The 22,101-nt window shown below is 42.4% G+C and overlaps 1 protein-coding gene across 4 annotated transcripts in view; it reads left to right on the top strand.

The window, feature by feature from the left end:
* Positions 1-22,101, top strand: part of GALNT13 (polypeptide N-acetylgalactosaminyltransferase 13) — a 313,273-nt gene that overhangs the window by 131,395 nt on the left and 159,777 nt on the right. For all 4 annotated transcript variants that reach the window (XM_077320014.1, XM_077320015.1, XM_077320013.1 and 1 more), the window contains one exon: positions 8,023-8,191. In XM_077320014.1, the coding sequence (XP_077176129.1) occupies positions 8,023-8,191 (169 nt within the window). The remainder of the gene's footprint in view (positions 1-8,022; positions 8,192-22,101) is intronic.

Below are 22,101 nucleotides of genomic sequence, written 5' to 3'. Positions count from 1 at the left end.
GTTGATTAATGGAGCTTCATAATTCTATTTTCTATTACCATGTTATCTTTACAATGCTGGACAGAAATGAGCAAAAAAACTGAGCTATTCAGTTTCTGGCTTGAATGTCATATTTAGTTTCCTTGGAGAATTTAAATTAGATAGTGTCCTTAAATATTAATGAGATAATAGTTATGTTTTGGAAATAGATTGATGGCACACATGCTTTCAATTGTATGCAGTACAGGAAGCTAAGAGAACTTTTCCCATAAATATTATGAGCTATAACTGAACCCAAATGTTTCAGTTTGGAGGTTATTTTTTCTTTGTTATTTGTTCAGAATGTTCAGTTGTTTATGTAATAGTGCTGAAGATGAAGTAATATTCATAGGACCAAAGGGTTTTTTAAAACTGGGGCTCTGGGGAGTAGGGTTGGGCATGAACTGGAAAATTCCAGTTCAGGGTATTCCCAAACTGAACCACTGAACTCAAATAACCCAGAAGCCCCACAATGAACTGACTGGGTTTGAACTGGTTCGTTTTATTTTTCTCTGGTTAGATGTGAGGGGAAGCATAACAGAGCACCAAAATGGCAGGCAGCCATTATCTGCTATGAAGCCAAAATGACTGGCAGCCATTTAAAGCCTTTGTTTTGCTTCCCTCCGTTTGGAAAAGGTGGAAGTGAAGTGGATGTTTCAGTAGCCTCGAACCCTGAACAAAAGGTCTGGGAAACATTCAGGGGAGGTTTGGGGAGGCACAAGCTGGCCAGATTCACGATGGATTCAAGGTCACAAACCAATTCGTGATCATCCCTACTGGGGAGCTATTGAAACCCCCAATCTAGTATGTAAGGACTCTCTTCAAGGAAAATTACCGTACATACTCTCATATAAGTTTTCAAGCACAGTTTTTAGCACTTAAAAGACCTCCTCGGCTTATACGCGGGTAATTGATTAACAGCCTGCCCCCAGTCAGCCAATCGCAGCATTGCATCTGAAACATGAGCTTTTTTTTAAGTGAGCTAGTGGCCTCCAGTTAACCTTTGCCTTCTGCAAAGATCTTAAAAACTAAGCTCTTTGCAAGTGAGCTAGTGGCCTCCAATTAACTTTTGTTTCTGCAAAGATCTTAAAAACTAAGCTCTTTGCAAGTGAGCTAATTGGTCCCAGCTAACCACTGCCTTCTGCAAAGATCTTGAAAGCTTACTCTGATGGTTTGGCTCAGGGATTCTGATATTTTTTCCCTTCTTTTCCTAATCACTTCTTCTAAGCTATTCTTTTGGCTTCTGTGGGTGGGGTGAGGTGAGTTTTGGGGGTGCTTTGGGATTTACTGTTTTTTCTTTTACCTTAGGGGCAGCATTGTTGGCCTTTTCTTCTTGGGATTGTGTTTCTTTTAAAAGTTGATTTTTACAGTTCTTTCAGTTTTCAGTTTTACAGTTCTTTCTTTCAGTGTTTTGTTCTGGGGGGCACTGTAGCCCCCAGCTTGGTAACTGTTGTACTTGTTGTAGTAGGTTGCCAACTTTGGGTACTATTGTTCTGCTCTGGTTTGCTGGCCTGGGGGGCACTGTTTGGTTCTCCTGCCAAAGCTGTTCTCACAGAGCAGTTCTGTCAGTGCTCTCTCAGGGTGTCGGGTATCAAGAGAGGAAGGGAAGGAAACTGTAAGCCGCTTTGAGACTCCTTTGGTTAGTGAAAAGCAGGGTACAAAAACCAGCAGCTATTCATCCTCTTGACTTTTCTGTATTTGTTGGGAGGGAGGCTGTATGGGAAAACCTGTGATGACTGAGCATGGATTAAGCTCTTAGGGCACCCTGGAAATTTACCAGTAGCCTGGCGTATTTCCCACCCTCGGCTTATATGCAAATCATTAAGTTTGCCCAGATTTTGTGGTAAAAGTTTGTGGTAATATGAGGGACAGCCCCTCTATGGCTGATCTCCTTCCTCCGGGATCATGGACAGAGGACTGCAATAGGAGAGAGAATATTGGACTGCCGACAACTTACTTGTGGAGTCCTGTCTCCTATTCTATTCAACATTTTCATGCGCTCTCTCGCACAACTGGTATGGAAGTTTCGGCTGGGTTGCCATCAGTATTTAGATGACACCCAGCTCTTCCTCCTGATGGATGGCCACCCTGACTCTCCCGCAGAAACATTAGCCAGCTGCCTGGAAGCAGTGACGAGATGGCTCAAGCAGAATCACCTGAAGCTCAATCCTTCAAAGACGGAGGTCCTGTGGCTGGGTTAGAAGGGCCCATGTGAAGAAGTGCGCCTGCCCACCCAGGATGGCATAGAGCTTACTACAGCTCACTCTGCCAGGAACCTGGGTGTGATCCTGGATGCTTCCCTCACAATGGAAGCCCAGATCACGAAGGTAGCACAGCTGGCATTCTTCCATCTCCACCAAGCCAACTGACTAGCGCCCTACTTGGCCCCATAACACCTAGCCACAGTGATCCACACAATGGTCACCTCCAGGCTGGATTTCTGTAACTCGCTCTATGCAGGCCTGCCCTTAGCCTTGACCCAGAAACTACAGCTGGTCCAAAATGCAGCGGCCAGGATCCTTGCAGCAACACCGTGGAGATCCCACATCCGCCCATACTACATCAATTGCAATGGTTTCCAGTTGAATTCCGGATCAGGTTACAGGTTCTGGTAATTACCTTCAAGGCCATACACGGTCAGGGTCCAGTGTACCTGAGGGACCGCCTCCCTGCCTATGCCCCCAGAAGAGCTTTACGCTCCGCCGCCACTAACTGGCTACTGGTCCCTGGCCCAAAAGAAGATCTCCTGGCCTCGACCATGGCCAGACCATTCTCTGTCCGAGCCCCCACCTGGTGGAACGAGCTCCCAGAGGTGATCAAGGCCCTGACCGGACTAAAACAGTTCCGCAGGGCTTCAAAAGGGAGCTCTTTCACCAGGCATTTGGCTGAGGCCAGGCCAACCAACCAACATCTGCAGGGCCCCTGCCCCCCTCCCTCCAGAAACCCACTAAGACTCCTGGACCCTTTCGAGTTACCACTGTTTATGTTATGATATATTGTTATGTCATACTGTCACCCGGTTATCAATTAATAATATTAATGTTATTATATGTATGGTTTCATGTATAGTTTCAGTTATATGTAAACTACTCTGAGCCTTTGGGGAGGGCGGTATATAAATATGAATAAATAAAATAAATAAATAAAATTAAGTGCCTTGGCTTGTATGCGGGTCGGCTTATATGCAAGTATATACGGTACTTGACTAGGCTAAATAAAGTTTCACTAGCCTCCCCTGCATTTCCTCTGTGTGAGAATTCTGCCAGTCCATATGTGCATGTATGGGTTGGGAGCTTTTACCAGTTCTATATTTATTATATTCTGCTTTTTGGCTAAAATTGTCTCCAGATATTTTCTTTTGTTAACAGAGAACAGAAGAATTTTTAAATGAATCAGTACTGAGTACTATGAATTTGTGTTACTGTTAAGATTTGGAAGCTAGTATCAGTCACCCTCAATCTACTATAGAGTGGTAGAAGCCTATTGGCACCTTATTAAATCCAAATATAGATTTGTATTCTGCAGCACCTGTGGTCACACCCCAGTTCCCCAAAGCCAAGTCCACAGACTTTAGAGAACAGGGTGGCACACGAGAAGACAAAACAGTTACAAAACCTAAGAAGGCAGATAGTCTATTCTCCTTGGTTGGTAGTCTGCCACCACCTCTGAATGGGTCCCTAGGCATCCAAGACCCAGAGGCCGTCTTGAAGCCTATCAGGGAATTACCAGGGAGCTTGACCCTGTCCAGGGACCAGTCCCACAATCAAAAGGCTTAGTTGGTAGTATGGCACAAGTTAGGCAGGCTAGGCTTCGTCTTAGCTTGTCTCAGAATCAAATGACAAAGTTCTAAAAAATAAGTTGATATTTATTAAGGTGTACACATATAATTATATACTGGCAGTGAGAAAACAAAAATGTTAAACAGTATATCTGGCTAACACATGATACAAGAATGGCAGGATGACAAGACAGAATTTCAAAGTTGCAGGTTCACAAGGCACAGACAAAGGTTTTCCCATAATCTGAACAATGGGATGTTACAATAGAAAAACTTTTATGGCTGATTCCCACATGGGGTCTTGGGCACAAAAACCAATCATATCCAAACTAACAATTTATTAATTAACCAATAGGGTTACTAATGTCAAGTTAGATGAGCCAATCCTGAATCAGATGATGTAATGTCGACCCATCTCACTCAAGGCCCATTTCTCAGAACAAGTTAATTGGGAACAACTGAAACCAATTGTCTTATCAATAAGTGCGGATAGTGTGAAGTTTCTCAAGGGCACAGGTGCAACTAATTGCCACTACATTCCTACACTATGAGAGCAAAGACTTTCTCAAAAGGCCCACTAAAGATTTTGCAGGGCCGAAGCCTGAATCAAAGTTTCAGGAACAAGACTTTAAGCAAGTGGTCCCCAACCCGGGGGCCGCGGCCCGGCGCTGGGCCGCGAAGGCCTCGGTGCCGGGCCACGGCTCCTTCTTCCCTCCCCCCCTGAAGCGAGAAGCTCGCCAGGCTGCGAGCAAATCGGCTGCCAAAGCGGCTGATTAGCTCGCGGCCCGGCAAGCTTCTCACTTCGGGAGGGGAGGGAAGAGAATCTTGCCGAGCCACAAGCTAATCGGTCGCTTTAGCGGCCGATTTGCTCGCAGTCCGGAGGGGCCGGGAGGGGAAGCCGCGGCCGCCAGCATGGCGGCGGTGCAAACGCGCATGTGCGGACTGCTGCGCATGCGCGTTTGCGCCCCTACTGGGCGCAAACGCGCGCATGCGACAGTCCGCGCATGTGCGTTTGCGCTGGGGCTGCCGTGCGTGCGCGGGCCCCCAGGCCGCACTCTCCGCCCACCACTCCGCAGCAGTCCGCGGCAAGCGGAAGCTTGCAGACCACTGCTTTAAGCTACTATTTCACTACAGCATCTTAGTGACCAACAAGACTGCCTCATGCAATTAAATTGATACACTCCAGGCTGTGATTATTGTTTGAACACATTTTACTCTTAATAACAAAGCATTTGTAATTGGGTGAAATATTGACATTTAAAAACTGCTTTGGGTGATTTCTTGCCATCCACCTTCTCTTTTCATCCACTCACCAACCAACCTATTTATCTGTTCTGCTGTCTTCAGATTTCCTTCTTTCCCCCTTGCAGCCTCTTCCCAGGGAAATTATGGACTACTTATGTAGCAATGGCCACTAGTCCCAGTTGTGCAGTAGGGACTTCTGAGTACACCTAATTTTCCTCCCCACATTATTTTTTTCTTTCCCTGATCCTGCCAGCTCCATGTTCTCACTTTTTCCTGCTTGTTTCTGCCCTTTCTGCCTACCCCTCAATCTGTCTTTCATCTGCCTCCATCATTACTTATATTGGTACTTATTGACTTTCTATATAACCCATCTTTCCTCAGGAAAGGGGCCTGAATCTGATTACATCATTCTCCTCTCCTCCATGTTATCCCCACAACAACGCTGTAAGACTAGTTAGGCAGAGACTGTGTGAGTGAGCTTTCATGGCAGAGTGGGGATTCCAACCTGGCTCTCCCAGGTCCAGTTAGGAGCCTCTGACCATCATACAGCACTGTTGTTGTGGGATGGCTGCTATTTAGCAGCCCAGGTTATTCTGGGGAACTCACAAAAGTTGCCCAGTAGTTGCTGCTGGCCCTGGCCCTGATGAGTTTTACTTCAGAGGCCAAAATAGCCTTTGAAAGGGTTCTGCTCCTTTCTTTTGCCTTTTACTGATCAAAATCAAGGTCTAAATGATGTCTGACAACAGCCACTAAGTGCATTCATTTTTTAAAGCTGTGGATGTGTCTTCTATAACTTTTGGAGGGTTTTAAGGTAAAGGTAAAGGTATTCCCTGTGCAAGCACCGAGTCATGTCTGACCCTTGGGGTGACGCCCTCCAGCGTTTTCATGGCAGACTCAATACGGGGTGGTTTGCCAGTGCCTTCCCCAGTCATTACCGTTTACCCCCCAGCAAGCTGGGTACTCATTTTACCGACCTCGGAAGGATGGAAGGCTGAGTCAACCTTGAGCCGGCTGCTGGGATTGAACCCCCAGCCTCATGGGCAAAGCTTTCAGACAGCTGCCTTACCACTCTGCGCCACAAGAGACTCTAAGAGGTTTTACCCCTCCACTATTTTTCATATTTGAGATTTTTCAGCAAACGTAGGGCTTTTTGGAGGTTTATAGAAAGATCTCTCTTGTCTGCTCATGGCTCCAGTCTTTGGATTTAAGTATCCTCAAATACCACCTAGTTTATAATTGGATATATGTAAAGTTGGAATTGTTTTGTACAATAATAGAATGTATCTTTTTAAAATGGTGTAGCATGTTTCCTCATTAATAAAACAATTTGGGTGTATTTTTTCCCTTCATAATTCCATCCATCCTTTCCCTATGCTCCTTATTTTCTGGTCTCTGGATGGCCAGTTTTCTAAAAATTCTGGTCTGAAAACTGTGATGTTTTCCCCATATTATAAAAAGCAATAAGATTTACAATAATCTGTATGTATTTTTCTTCCACGACTGATATATAATAATGGTTGTAATAATACTTAACATTTGTGTAGTTCTTTATGGGTATTCAGAGCATCTACATTATCTGGGATAATCCTGTAAATGGATCTGAGAAGAGGCAGTTTGTGAAGCAACACAGGTCCTTGTCTTTCAGGACATGTCCTTGAAGGGCTTATTGCCTCTCTTTAACAAGTGTGCTTGAAAACTTCCCAGGCACTACTTTAGCTTAGTTTATTACTATTGCAATCCAAGATCAGCAGTCAAAAAATATCATATCAACAATCCGTAATGCATGTTGGATGCATAAAATAGATATGCCATACAGAAATGCTGTATAGACAATTAATAGTAATAATAACATTATTTAAAATTATTATTATTACATTTCTTACCTGCCAGTCCTGGCACGCCGACTCAAGGTGGGTTACAAGGTAAAATAAAAACCCCACAACAGCAAAACCCCAATAAAACCCATTAAAACTACAACCAATAAATAAATTAGACTGTATTCTTTGGCTCTGCTAAACATGTGAAAGTGCAAATCCTTAAGAGTAGTTTCATTGAAACAGTCAACAAGAAGAAAAGAAGTATAACATAATTTTATGTAACTGGATGTCTCGATGGAGCAGTGCACGTTTTCTGAACGCCTTGGTAAAATGGGCAGTGTAAGAGGTCATTATTGAATGTTTCTGACATTCCAGACTGACATGGGTAGAGACGTACATATGGGATATGTCCTGAGATGTTGCAGTGAGGGGCACTATATAAATAAAATGAATAAATAAATATCTCCTTTCAAGGAGGACAGATGGGACAGGTTTAAATTGGGCCAGAGTGAAGACTCTGCAGTGTCAAGGGAATTCTAAAGGTAACTTTACGGAACAAAATTTTTGTCACAGTTCCCCACTGCCAAAGCAGAGTGGATCTGTGATCTATTCGCTTTGAGGGCGGTGTCCCATGGTCTCTATTTGATTAGCGGTCTGACTCCTTGGTTCGCAAGATACAGTAAACCTGCCAGGTCCTTGCAATTTTTCCTCTTTGCTCTCACCGACCTGGAGTGAAAATTGTTTGAAAGGATAAATGAAGTTAACCTGGGGGGAGGGGTTTCACTTGAGCCAGAAGCCTTAGCAAATATTTATAGTGCCATCACCTCTGCTTCTACCCTAAGCAGGGCATTGGGCACACAACAAGGTACTCCAAATAAGAACTTGAGGATATTGGACTAGGTTGCTTCTAGTGTATGAATTGTACAGATATGTCTGTGAACCATGCTTAAGCTAGGGGACCATGTTACCCTGAAAGACTTTGAATGCATATGATATTTGAGAGCCTCCTTTTCTAAAGAAGAGTTTTACTTAAGGCCAGAGTTTACAAAACTAAAATACAGTTACTACTTCTGAGTCCTATATACCAAAAATACAACAGAAGTGATGTCAGTGAACCTGGAGCAGAATGAGTAAAATATAATTTCTGAATTTCTTCTGTTACAGCTGTAATGTCAAGAAGCCAAGAAGGACCTGGAGAGATGGGAAAGGCAGTCCTTATCCCCAAAGATGACCAGGAGAAAATGAAAGAGATGTTTAAAATCAACCAGTTTAATCTCATGGCCAGTGACCTGATCGCATTAAACAGAAGTTTACCTGATGTAAGGCTGGAGGGGTGAGTCTACAAAATTTGACTTGGCTTTGCAGCTGTTTTTTTGAGGAACTTGTAACATGTCACATTGAGATCTCTAGTATGTGTGAACAGATACATAGTTGGCTATTCTGTAGGTCTGTATCTTTTGGCACAGTAGTGTCTTCTTTTGCAAATTCATTGGCCTTTATAAATATATGCTTTACAAATTAGCATCTCATCTAGGAAAAGAGAAATGCTCTGCATACTATTTCTTCCATTTACAATTTATGTTGACGCCTCCAGATGAGGGGAGAGGAACTTAGGTTTGGTCTATGTTTAAGCTTGTGACTCGGCAGTCTATGTGTTCTCTTTCTTGTCTAAGATAATTGCCAAAGTGATAACCTGTTACATAATTTCTCCACAGAAAACATTTAAATCCCAAAAATAGTGGTATTGTGTAAAAGCACAGTCTAGGGCAGGGGTAGTCAAACTGCGGCCCTCCAGATGTCCATGGACTACAATTCCCATGAGCCTCTGCCAGCATTCACTGGCAGGGGCTGATGGGAATTGTAGTCCATGGACATCTGGAGGGCTGCAGTTTGACTACCCCTGGTCTAGAGTATGTAAATATAGTACTGATTTGATGTGTTGGGTGAAAGAAATTAGTGAGTACAGGCTTCAGAAATTATAACTGAGTAGAGCAGTGGTCCGCAATCTATTTGGGGTTGCGGACCGGTGGAGGGGAGGGCAATCCGGCTTCCGTGCATGCGCGGCAGCCCCTGCACAAACGCGCATGCGCGGCAGGTCCCAGTGGAGCCGCAAACGTGCATATGCGGAAGTTTCACACATGCACGGACCTGCCGTGCATGCGCGTTTGCGCACCTGGTGGGCTGCAAATGTGCATGCGTGAGACTGCCGTGCATGTGCGTTTGTGGCCCCACCGAGCGCAAATGCACATGCACGGACCTGCTGCGCATGTGCGTTTGCACCACTGGCATGACAGCGGCCCCGCTCCCCTCCCCCACCCCGGAGAAAGAAGCTTGCCAGGCCGCAAACTAATCAGCTGTTTTGTTCACGGCCTGGGAAGTTTCTTGCTGCGGGGGGGGGTGTAGGGGAGAGGCAGCCGCGGCCTGGTGCCGACCCCTTGGAGTGTGTATAATCCATATGTAAATTGCAAGAGTAGATAGGCATGTTTAGGGTTAATAGGGCTCTGAAACTTTTCTAAATCACTTGTTATGGTTGTCATATTCTGGTGCATCGCATGTTGGAGAAAATGAAAATGCCTTCAGTTTCAGGCTATATGATCGTACTAGTACTTTAGCAATCCTGTTTCTTTCCTCCACTCTATATGATCAGTCTGTGTATAGAATGCAGCACTCCAATATATAGACCATTTCTGCATGAGGAATCTGCCCCTGGGCAGCGTTCGAATATTGGTGGCTTTTAGAGCCCCTTTCATATGACGTTGCCTACATCCTGAGGCTGTCCAGTAGCTGGGTTGAGTTTTGGCCATTTTTAGATCACAGTTAGGGGAATCACCAAAACTGGATTTACAACCCTAAATCGCACTTACCATCAGTGAGCAACTAGTGAGCTAACAGGGGCAAGCCTGTTTTTTGGGGGAAAGCCGTGATAGTCTTTGCAGTGTCGTCCCGCCCTCACACACCCACTCTCCCCTCTCCATTTCCTGTTCCAAGTATCTTTTTTTAATGGTGTAGTCTGCATTGCAGCACGACTGCACATTACATTGCTAAAAGTGAAATACAATCTTCTTTAAAGTGCCCGTGGTCTTTTTGGGATCAGGCAGGAAAAAACACAGCCCCTTTCCTGTTTTTTGGAGGTGCAGAATGAGCTGGTGGTGGGGGGAGTTATCTGGCAGCCTTCTCCCGATCATACAGGGAGCTGAGCGCTTTGTTTTTAGCCAACCATTAACACAAAATTATTTTGGGGCTCCAGGGACCATGTGAAGCCCTCTCACAACAGGGCAGGCAGAAACAGCCCCATTTCTCTTTCGAACCCACCTGGCTTATTATCAGGTGCTAACAGAATGTAGCCTTTGGAGTGGCTGGAGTTTTGGTTTTAAATATCACAGATTTAGATAATAAATTACCATCGGGCTCTGGGGTCTTGCATCCCTCATGGGCTTATTGTAAGTGTAAACTGTCCCTCTGAGTTTCTTAGTGGTAAAGGGTGGGATAGAAATATAATAAGGGTTACATGTCAGATTATGTAACCCAAAGAAACCTCATGTTTGTGTCTTTTGAAAATCATTTGTGACTGGGATACTTGTTTGGCACTGACTAAAGTTCTTATGAATAGATCCAATCTTTTCTGGCTGGGAGGTCTCCTATTACTTGACATCTTGTTGGGTCATCCATCTTATTTATGCACTGTGCAGTGGGTCAGATGTTGCAGAGAAATGGAGAAAGCTATAACTGGTATCCCGATGCCATTCAGCTCTGTATGAGTCTAGGTATATCTGTTCTTGAGAAATGCACCTCTCTAGGAATATAATTATTGCTGTTTTGTAAGCCTGGAGGAATAGAGTCTCAACCTGCCTTTCTTTCCTGCCATCTCGGCATTCAGCTCCATACAGTTGGAATTTATCCTAGCAGACAATCTGGTTCAGTTTATTGACTTTCAATTTTATTCCTGCCTGTTGGTAACTGAAATTTGAGACAAAATAGAATCACACTCAATGTAAAGATTCTGTTCTTCTGTCTTACATTGTCTGCTTGCGTTGTACCAGGCAGCTGTTTGCCTTAGTTCACTGCTCAAATTGCAGGTGTACTTTATGCAAAGCATTAAACCTTGCTGCCTTTCAGATTTAGTATCTAGGAATACCTTCTGCTGTTTCAGCCTCCACCCTCAGGCTGCTAGACGCCTACTTTCATGCTGAAAGCAGTCAGTTTTCAGCAAACGGAGAATTAACAGCATAGCCTGGTGACAAATGAAGTAATCTTCTGAGTGTATTTTTCCATAGTGCACATCAAAGACATTTGAGTTTGTAAAGAACTTAATTTTGCCAGCTGAAGAACTTTCGATTTCCTTAAGACCTGTAGCAGTGGGCAGCCTGTCTGCATATGGTGCTATATATGTTTTTTAAACATTGCTTTTATTACATACATGTGCGACAATCAAGCATTGAAAAATCATGAGGGCATAACAGTTGAAAATTCAATGATTTTGAGCACTTTTTGCTTACCTCTCAGTTTTTATTCTTTAGCATTTTTTAAATCTACAAGAATGAGGAAACTCTGAGACATTACCAAGAAGAAGGCAGAAAGATACAGAAAGTTGGCTGGTCTGTGTCTGTGGTAATGTCTAGTTCTGTCCTAAAGCCATGAGATTTACATGTTTTTATTTCATTCCCTCCATGATAATTAAGTCCATCCATGAGTGGCTAGTCACACCTGCTTGATGGACTCGGTTTGGACTTGATGGACTGCCACATGAGAGCTGCTTGTTCCTGAGGAGACTGCCAGTGAGAGTAGGGTTGTCAGGTCCTCTCAGTCAGTTGAGGATAGGCGAAGACAGGGAAGGGAATTGGTTGTTTGTTCATAAAGCATTGTGAAGACGAGAAAAGGGGAAGAGATTATCTGTTCTCTCTTCTGTCAGCTGAGCTGTGAGGACAAAAGAGAGGGAAGGACATTTTCACTCCCCCCTTTTTCTTTTCATTGCAGTTTCCTGAACTTTGATGGTATTATCATAGGTTATTATCATGATCTCCAGGTAGGGATCTAGGGATCCCCCAGAATTACAATTCACCTCCAGTATAAAGAGATCAGTTCCCATGGAGAAAATGGCTGCTTTGGAGGGTGGACCCCAAAGCATTACGCAATGGGTTCCTTCCTTGCCCCAAATCCTGCCCATTGCTGGCTCCACTCCCAAAGTCTCCAGGTATTTTCCAACTCTGAGCTGGCAACCCTAGCTCCAGACCTGATCCTGATTCCAGGTCATGCACCACTTTCAAATATCCTTCTTGTCCTCTTGCAGTTTATCAATCCAGGGATACTTCTTGTAGTTTACCTGATGAAGAAACTGGAGATGGTCCTAGAGGCATCTTCAACATCCAGAGATTTTTGGAACAATCAAGTGGGAGAATCTTAGGGCACAGCTGTATTGTGCAAGTAGGGCCTTCTACCTGGCTTTCCTTCCCATCAGATTGTCCTCTTTGCTGATGAAAACAAATAAACAGATCTCAGGGTTATGGTGAGTCCAGAGCTGTGGTCCTTGGGAACTTCTCTAGCACACTGATTTCAGACACTGGCTCTCGAGCTAGTAAACTGTTAGGAAAACATGGCCAGAAGAGAGCACGCGGATGTTTAGTTAAGTGTATACCTGTGTGATGGTTATGATTTCTTCTCTTTTGGATTATTTTTTTAATTAAAAAACCTTGCAAGTGACTTAATGGAATGATCTCTATCAGTCTCCATATTTGTGAGATGAGGGACTGTTCGTTATTTGATTAGACTGATGTGCTTGAGAAAAGCATGGAAGGGATCTGTACATTATCCACTTCAATTACTTTAGAGATGCAAAGGAAGATTAGACTTTAAAAACGTTTAAGAAAGAACTTGAAATACATCTGTAACATTTTCCCTGCTCTAGCACAAAGCTTTTTGAGCTTTTAAGTAAATGAAATTGTTGCATGGAGGTACTTCTGAAAAATTAATGCTGTATTTAGAGTTCAAAATCCCCAAGGAAAGTTTGATATTCAAGCCCACATTTAGGGTATGTCATTGTTATGAATAGTGACAGCTGAAGGTGTGAGTGAAGTGTCTTTGTTCTTGCAAACTGCAAACCTATTTATCCTGCATAATCTAACACAAGAGAGCCATTTTCATGACACGTTTCCCCATCTATCATCTGCTAGATGTAAGGATTGATTGGGTATTGAGTGTTTTGGTTCGGCAAAATTCGACCAGATAATGGCAACGGAATTGTTTTCAAGTGTAACCTCACTAAGTGGAACAAAGACGCTAAATTATGTTATGCTCACCTTTCATCAGCACAGATTATTGTTTAAAAGTCAAAACAGTTGCAGTAATTTATGGAATGTGTATGGTTCTAAAAAATGTTGAAATTTTATCATCCCTGGAAAACTGCTACAGTCTTCTTCTATTACATAATAATTATGATTGATTCTTGTCTCAGGCACCTGCTTGAAATAGACAGCTCTTCTAGGTAGTTTTCACAAGAAACATACAGCGTTACTCATAGGATTACACACAGATACAAAGGGCTGTGATAACTGACACAAATGGAGCCTTTGATTCATTTCCCCCCCAGATTGATTGGCATTTTTAATCTCTTGACACCATATACATCAGAATTGATAACTCCTGTTGTCTCAGAACATATTGGGATATGAAATACTTCACAGTGGCTGGGTTCTAAAGCAGTGGATGTGAATCAGCCACATGAGTATAGAGACATTTCAGTTAGTCTTTCCCACAAACAGGTCCCAAGACTTCTGAAAAGCCAACCCCAGAAGTTAGGGGACATAATGGGCATTGGCTAATGATAGCTGATGCAAAAGAGGCACGGGGGGGTTTTCAACCGAAAGGAAAAATAAACTGTCTCCTAAATATGTATGCAGGTCAATTTCATGTACATGACAGTTTTTGGGATTCCAGTTTTTAGATCTAATATAAATGCTTGGTATGGCTTTGATGCTGATTATATATATATATATATATATATATATATATATATATATATATATATATATATATATATATATATATATATATATATATATATATATATATATATATATATATATATATATATATTTGAAAGGCAAATTTTTCCTTAGTGTAGGGGGCTTGTCATATCCTTCTCCTTTCCCCATGGCAGCAGCTTCTTGGGGAAAGATGGGCTCACCTGCCTAGTGGCTGCCAGACCAGCCAGGTGTGGTAGTGAATCTCTGGTGGTTGCTGCCTGGATCTTACCCCAGAGTTATCCTCCATAAGGGGTTTAGGAGGATGGGATACTTTCTAAGGCACTTTTGGCCTCCAGATCTTCCCCCCGCATTTGATGCCCCCTTTTCACCCAATAGGGTTTCTAAGACCGCAAACAAGTAAGAATTTTAATGCCGCCTCCCATGAACTGAGATTTATCTTGAGGATTCTTTGTTAGAATGGATGTTCATGTCTGCCATCCATTTCTATGGTTTAACATTTATTTTAAATTTTTGTGAGTTTATCATTTTGTTTACAGTTGGCAAACTATTTTATATGTAAAACCAATTCCATGTATAGGGAAAAAGATCACCTAGATTTTATGCATATTAATAATTAATTCAGTATTACGTTTGGGGAATGCAGGAATAATGGAAGTTTAGATTGCTTTCAAGTAAATTTAATATTCTTCAAAGGCACAAGTGACTTCCGCAATGGAATAGCCATTTTTTGTATTTATTTTAACTGTGATTTCACCACCTGTGATAGATGTAGAAGGGAAACTACATGCTTGAGGTTAGTCATTTTTTATTCTGCTTCACGGCAACAACTTTTTAAAGCTTATGTCAGTGTGAAAGAAACCTCTTGATTTTTTTTTGTCATCAAGTTGTAACCATAGCAAAAATCATTAGCCTGTCCCTATGTAGTGACCCTAGTATTTCTTGGTCATTTCCCATCCAAATACTGACCAGATGTGACCATTCATAACTTTTTAGATCTGATGAGACAGAACTAATTTGGGCTGAACTTAAATACTCAAAGACAACAATAGTTTTCTGCAGATATTCTGTGGATATTCACATAGTTCACTGAAAGTTTTGGTGCTTTTGTGGACAATAAATATCAGATGAACTTTTATTTCCTTCTCTATCACTGTGGGATGCTTGTTAACCTGCCCAAGTAAAGGGAGTGTGTGTGTGCTTCTCGATGCAGCTTTCATTTTAAACATTTCCCTCTTGGACCTGGGCTCTTCTTGATATTGCTTTCAGCCTGTTGCCTGTAAGCAACATGACGGAGTCAGTGCCCAAGAACAGGAGCTGCTAAATGAAGCACTCTGCTTCCTGTACACTTTGTGTATCATTGCAAGTAAACTATATGTAACTGAGCACCACGTTGTGGATCAAATTATCTGCAAAATAGGATCACAAAGGGATGGGTGAGAAATTTCTGGGGGGAAATCTTTAAAACAAAACAAGGAGAGAAAATAATTTATTTTGTGCCAAGTGCCCGAGGTTGTCATGATACTGTCCCATGTAGAGTTGCTAGGTCCAGCAGGAGGAGGGAGATATGAGGAGGGTGGAAGGAAGCAGCCTTTGGTGATAGTGTGACATCGTTGCTGAGGATACACTCTATGTTTCCAAAAGTTCATAGAAAGTGAAAATGTGATCTCAGTTCAATTAGATGATAATTTCCTCTGCTAGTGAGGCAATGTATATCTGTGCGTTTTAATAACTCTTTATGGCAAAAGTTCTGTCTTCTCAGAACCAAAATTGAGAAGGAACTACAAATGTTTCTGGTATTTTACTTAATCCTCTTTCTGAGAACTTCTGTGCCTTTCTTTTAAAAAATTAGAATACTTTGCACTATGTAATTCCTGTTTCCTTTTAAGTAGACTTGTGAAAAAAGCATTTCCAGTTCATTGTAACACATGAGTTACAATAAAAACGCATCTCTATCATTTTATTAGTGTTGTTTGATAGATCTTTTTTCTCATTGCATATAAAAATATGAAAGTTATGCTATCATATATTAAGTTCTCATGCCCAGGCATAGACATAATGTTTCTTTCTAATCATGGTTTCAGAGATCAGGGGTGAGCCATAGTCTCATTACTCTATCTTCTCAGATAATGGACTCCATTCCAAAGACAAACAGAATGACTAGCCAACTTGATGGGAGTTGTTGGAGATGTAATGATGCCATAGGCTCATTTTTCCATATGTGGTGGTCTTGTAGTAAAGTCAGAATGTTTTGGATAAAAGTACATGAGACATTGCAGAGAATACTTTAAACTGGTGGTACGTATCTCACTCCTTTTTGATTGCCTCTTTTCCTGCATTTCAGTGTTCTCTCTCATTTGTTCCCTCTCCCCCCCATTTAAAAAAAATTCCATTCCCTGACTTGCATTAGTATACAGTTCACAACAGCTTGTATCCTTCAGTTACATATTTTCAGTATAACTGTACACACTGCAAACTATATTTGAAATGAATTATAAGGAAGGCAGTGAATGGCTACTGGCATTAGGCATCTGGATGGGGCTGAACTTCTGTTTCAATGCAGGCACCTTTCCAACATTGAAAGGTAGAAACTCTGGCATGCAAACTTTAAAAAGTTGCTGCTCGAACCTGCCCTTCCTGCTGAATGCCTGGCAAACATCAAGACCTTATACTGACAGATCACAGGATCTAACACTGTAAATACACTATTTCTAACCATGGTTGCCATCTTTACCAGTTTTTGAAACAGGTTTTCAAAGCATTTTAACATGTATTATCCACAAACATTTAATTATGAAGAAAACGAGATACGTGGACAGTTTCATTGTAGAGGGTGTGTGGTTTTCCCTCAGGCTTGGACCACTGCACAAATTGATTTACCAAATTATGGTTTCAGCCTGAAATTAAGGATTTACAGCAACTGCTACTAGGGTTGGGCTCTTTGGCACCTGAAGCGGCGATCGCTCCCAATGGAGCCAGCACTGTGCCACGGGGGGGGGGGGAGGTGTGGGCATTGGAGCACCAGTGGGCACACACATGCAGGCGCGAAACTCCATGCCTGCATGTGTGTGCCTGCTGGCATGCTGGCACCCGCACCTCCCCTCCCCCCCCACGGCACAATGCTGGCTGTGTCGGGAGCAACTGGCTGCATCGGGCACCAAAGTGCCCAACCCTAATTGTAACAGTTTTATTTCTCCTATGTTTTTGTGAACTACAACTGAATTCCAGGGGACTGACTGGCTGTTTTGGCAAAGAATTATCATAGGGCTGTATTTGGATGTGTGACACAGTTTACTAATTCAACAGAATTAATGTTTGCTTTTTATTCCCACTGTCATGATGGTAGTTCATAGTCTGAGGAAGAGTGCTTGCTCACGAATAAATCTTGGTTGGTCTTAAAGATGCTACTGGACTCTGATTTTATTGTAACAGTCATAATTTAATATGTCTATTAGAATGCAGTTGTAAAAAAAAGTATGTGTCAAGAATGTGGAACAAAAATTTGGAAACTCCATTAACAAAACATTTCATAAGCTAGGCTCATTCTGAAAAAAATTTTCAGTTCACACTCTTAGAGGTAGTTAAACAACACAGGTATAATCAGTTGAATATGTCTAAAATTTTGAAGCTACATACATACCCAGAATAATGACCTTGATACCTAAAGGTCTTAGGTATGATAATGAATTAGCAGTGTTTGTCTAATGAGATCCCACCAGTAGTTTTCCTTATAATCTGCTTGTTACTGAGCTGTAGTAATGATCCGTGTACAGCAGAGGGAGTCAGCCACTTTGATACCTGAGGGTCATATATATAGATTATTAAAGTTGGTAAATTTCCTTTATTATAATTAGTCTTTTTAAGATTTTTATTTAACATTAATTTAGCATATCAGTGGATAATTAATGGTAAATTGGCCTTGAGAAGATTAATTTCTTTTTTTAAAAAATGCATGTTAAGATATGGTTAAAAGATATATGAATTAATTTTAAGAGTAAAACAGTAATTTTGCTAATTTTCAGTTGAGGCAGCTAAAAAGTGAAACCAACGTAAACATTGATAATTACTTCTGGATCAATTTAGAATAACTAAGCACATAAAAATAGCCAAGGAGACGAGTGGTTACCAATTTCTTTTTTTAATTCATCCTTTATGTGGAACTTATTTCTTTCATGCCATAGAGTCTACCATGGAGTTGCCAGCTCTGGGTTGGGAAATACCTGAAGATTTTGGGGGATAGAGTGAGGAATGGGAAGGATTTGGGGCAGGGAGGAACCTCAGCAGAGTATATTGCCATGGAGTCCAACCTCCAAAGCAGCCATTTTCTCCAGGGAATCTCATTTCTTTCATTTGGAGATGAGCTATAATTCCAGTGGATCTCCAGGTCCCACCCAGAGACTTGAGAATCCAGATAACAAATTGGAAATGCACACAGGAAAAAACCCTGTGTGGATCAATCAGTCTTGCAGGTAACAGAAGAATTTGTGTGTGCCAACTAGAGATGAACTGTAAACATAAAATCACAGTAGGAACAGGTTATTTTGTTTGTTTGTTTATTTGGAACAAATGCTTGAAATCGTACTGTGAATTTATCCTTTTCATAATTGTACTGATGTTTTCAGCAATACATCTGTAGATAATGCATCACATGAACAGAAATAATCCAGTGTGAGAAACGAGAAAGTACAGTTCAGATGGCTTGCTGGATTTTAACAGAGTATTTTAGTTGTTACCATTTATTATTCCACATGAAGAAAGTTAATAGCAGCAATCAAAAGTACATTCCAATGTTATGTCTTCCTGGACATACCCTGCAGACAGAAGAAAAAGGAACAGGTTATTTTATTTCATTCATTCATTCATTCATTCATTCATTCATTCATTTATTTATATTTATTTATTATTTGGATTTATATAACCGCCGCTCTCAGCGAACTGGCTCGCAGCGGTTTACAGATCCAATCCATAGAAAAACAATGTCAACAATATAAAAAAATCGCTCCCCCATTAAACTATCTCTAAAATTCTATAATATTACAGATGGCGGTAATAATTAGCAAACTCATTCCCTGCACAAGGAACTATTAAGCTGGTCTAAAATCAGTCAGATCTCAAAAAACAAAAATGATATCAGAAGAGCTCACAGCTCAGGCACAGTCCAATATTGTCCCAAAACCCCTAAGGGGAGGGGGGACCCGATAGCCTCGGGATCACCACCTGCCCTCAACCAAACGCCTGGTGGAAGAGCTCCATCTTGTAGGCCCTGCAGAACTCTGAGAGCTCCATCTGGGCCCTCAGCTCTTCAGGGAGCTCATTCCACCAGGCAGAGGCCAGGACTGAAAGGGCCCTGGCCCTGGTTGAGGCCAGGCATGATTCCTGGGGTCCCGGGACCATCAGCAGATTCCTCATCGCAGAGTGAAGTGCCGTGCACGGGGCATAAGAAGGTAAGTGGTCCCTCAAGTAAGTGGTCCCTCAAGTATGTAGAGCTCAAGCCACATATAGCCTTAAAGGTTAAAACCAAAACCTTGAACTTAATCTGGAAACAGGCAGATCATCAATGCAGTTGCCTCACCAGAGGCCGGACATGGGTCCTCCAAAATGACCCGGTGAAGACCCATGCAGCCGCATTTTGTACCAGCTGTAACTTCCAGCTGTAACTGCTCCATGTAGAGCAAGTTACAAAAGTCTAACCTAGAAGTGACTGTTGCATGGATCACAGTGGCCAGGTGCTGCGAGGACAGGTAGGGCACTAGTAGCCGTGCCCACAGTAGCCCACACAGCATACAGGAATCCGTTGGTTTCCTTAAGTTTCCGAGGGCGGACGCAAACAGGGGCATCCATAGCCTTCGGGGTATGGTGGTTAGACCATGGAACAATGTTGTTAGCCACCAGATTAACTTCAACACCAGCAACAGAGATCAAATCCAGGGTGTGGCCAGCCTGATGAGTGGGGCCGGCAACAATCTGCGAGAACTCAGTGTCACCATGGCCCACATCAGGTCCGGGAGAAATCTTGAGACTAGTCCACATGAACATTGAAGTCCCCCAGAATCAAAAGATTGGGGAACTGTAACATCCGGGGGGCCCGTAATTTGTGTGTAGCCAAAAGAAATGATAATGGATACAGACTTGCACTCTATGTTGTTGATCTTGAAAAATGTGTGATCCTCACATTTTAAACAGCCACACTTAAATTTGTATCTGTAAACCGCTCCCATGGGAGCGGTAAAAATAAAGCCATAAGGGCATTGTGGGTGGAGAAAGGGGCAGGGCGAGTCTGAGATAGAAACTCGAAGGGGCCAATTGGGAGCCGCGAAGCACGCAGCTCCCGATTGGCCCCTTGGCCGGTCCCAGACTCAGCGGGGAGGGGTGTGACTGGGCCAGGCTTCAGTGAGGGGCTCGGAGCAGGCGCGCCACATCTGGGACATGGTGGGCCTGCTCCGAGCCCCGCACTGAAGCTGGGGGGGAGGGGGATGGTAGCGGCCAACGTAGGCTTCAGTGCGGGGCTCCGAACAGGGCCACCGTGTCCCAGATGTGGCGCGCCTGCTCCGAGCCCCGTACTGAAGCCAGGAGCTCGGGGGGAGGGGGCAGGCGGAGGCCGGGGGGGTCTCCTGCACCCACCCAATCCCCGCTAGCTTAACTTCTATCTAGTCTATTTATAAATCTGCATATGACAAATACAGGATTTCAACAGGAAAACCTTGCAGTCTTTAGAACGTTGCTTGCAATCAGAACAAATTGTATTGTCCTAAATACGACTGGGGTAGGCTGTTTACTGCTGCAGTTATTTACGCTGCAATTACAGCAGTCTGTTGCTTAACATATTATTGTTTGAAGGGGGGGATGTTTTATGCAGTACAGTGTGTGAACATATTTTACATCTGTGTTCATAAATCAATGTCCTTAATCTGTCTTGGAAAAGCATTTAAAAATTCTAGGCTACAGCATAACATTCCTAGGTGCCAGACCTACATTATATTGGAAAGATATTTCAGATACTTGGATCAGCCATTCAAGTGCTCGGTAATTTTGCAGCCTTGACTGTAGAACATAATATGTACAAGATTTCTACACAGAGCAATTACACGCTGTTATAGTTAGAAACCTATAATACAAAGTGTCTAGTACACTGTTGGGGCCCAGATCTGGTCTGCAGAACTTTGGGATGCTTGCATTTGTTCATTTGGTTGGTAGGATTTATATTCTGCCTTTCTACAAAGTGTATCCAAGATAGTTTACAGAAGGATAGGCCTTAACTTATCCAACTTGCCTGTAATGTCAACATTCCATTTTCTAACACTATTATGTACCTTTATTGTATGTTCAGTTCAGTTCAAACTTTATTACAGTTGTTCAGACCAAGTTGTATGAAGTTAATACATAAAAGACCAAAATAATATGGTCATTTGATATAATGCAGTTTAAAACAGATCATAAAATAGAGCTTAAAATTATGCTACTTTAGAGCATCGGATTTTTATGGCGGCGGCACAAAACTTAGCCAGGTGAGTTGTCACCTGGGGGGGCTCATCACTTAGCAGACTCTTTATTGTATATTGTTTATGTTATTTATTTATTATTTGATTTATATACCGCCACTCTCCAAGACTTGCGTCGGTTTACAATAAAATTCTAAAACAACAATACCCTAGCCATGTTTCTTCTTGCTCTCACCAAAGCCCAAGATTCCGGCAGACTTTGACATCATTCCTAGGCAGGGATATATAGATGGGGGCTAGCCTCAGGTGCTCCTTGACTGCTGGGGAGGGGGGAACGAAACTGTCTAAAATCCAGAACATAAACTGAGTGGAAGCATAACCTTTCAGCCACCCCAGGCATTCAGTTTTTTTCACACTCTCTGCATATCCCAATCACTTTCCTGATGACTCGAGCCCTGAAGTTATTTGTGTTTGATGGAGCCTTTATGTGGAAGTGGGTTGCCAACTTCTGGGTGGTGGCTGGAAAGCTCTCAGAATTACAACTGAGTGTGTAATCTGGGCAGAGATATCTGTTAGAAGGATTATAGAGCTTCCCAATGTTTGTGAGTTACTAAAATGAATAAGACATGACATCAGTTCTTCCTCCTCATGCCATTTTGTTGTTTTTAAAAATTGGGAATCATATTTTTGCACTTTCTTTGGCACTATAGAATCTTAATTTTTTATCAACCAATAAGGATGATTCAGATATACTTAATATGGTTAATTCTGGTTTAGTGTTCTGTTGTTCCTTTAATCATCCCCGTCAGTTGTCAATGTTGATTAGA

Source organism: Paroedura picta, chromosome 2 (genome assembly GCF_049243985.1).
Source record: "Paroedura picta isolate Pp20150507F chromosome 2, Ppicta_v3.0, whole genome shotgun sequence".
NCBI lineage: Eukaryota > Metazoa > Chordata > Lepidosauria > Squamata > Gekkonidae > Paroedura > Paroedura picta.
Note: the sequence above shows the minus strand (reverse complement) of the source record. Positions and strands in the feature narration are given on the sequence as shown.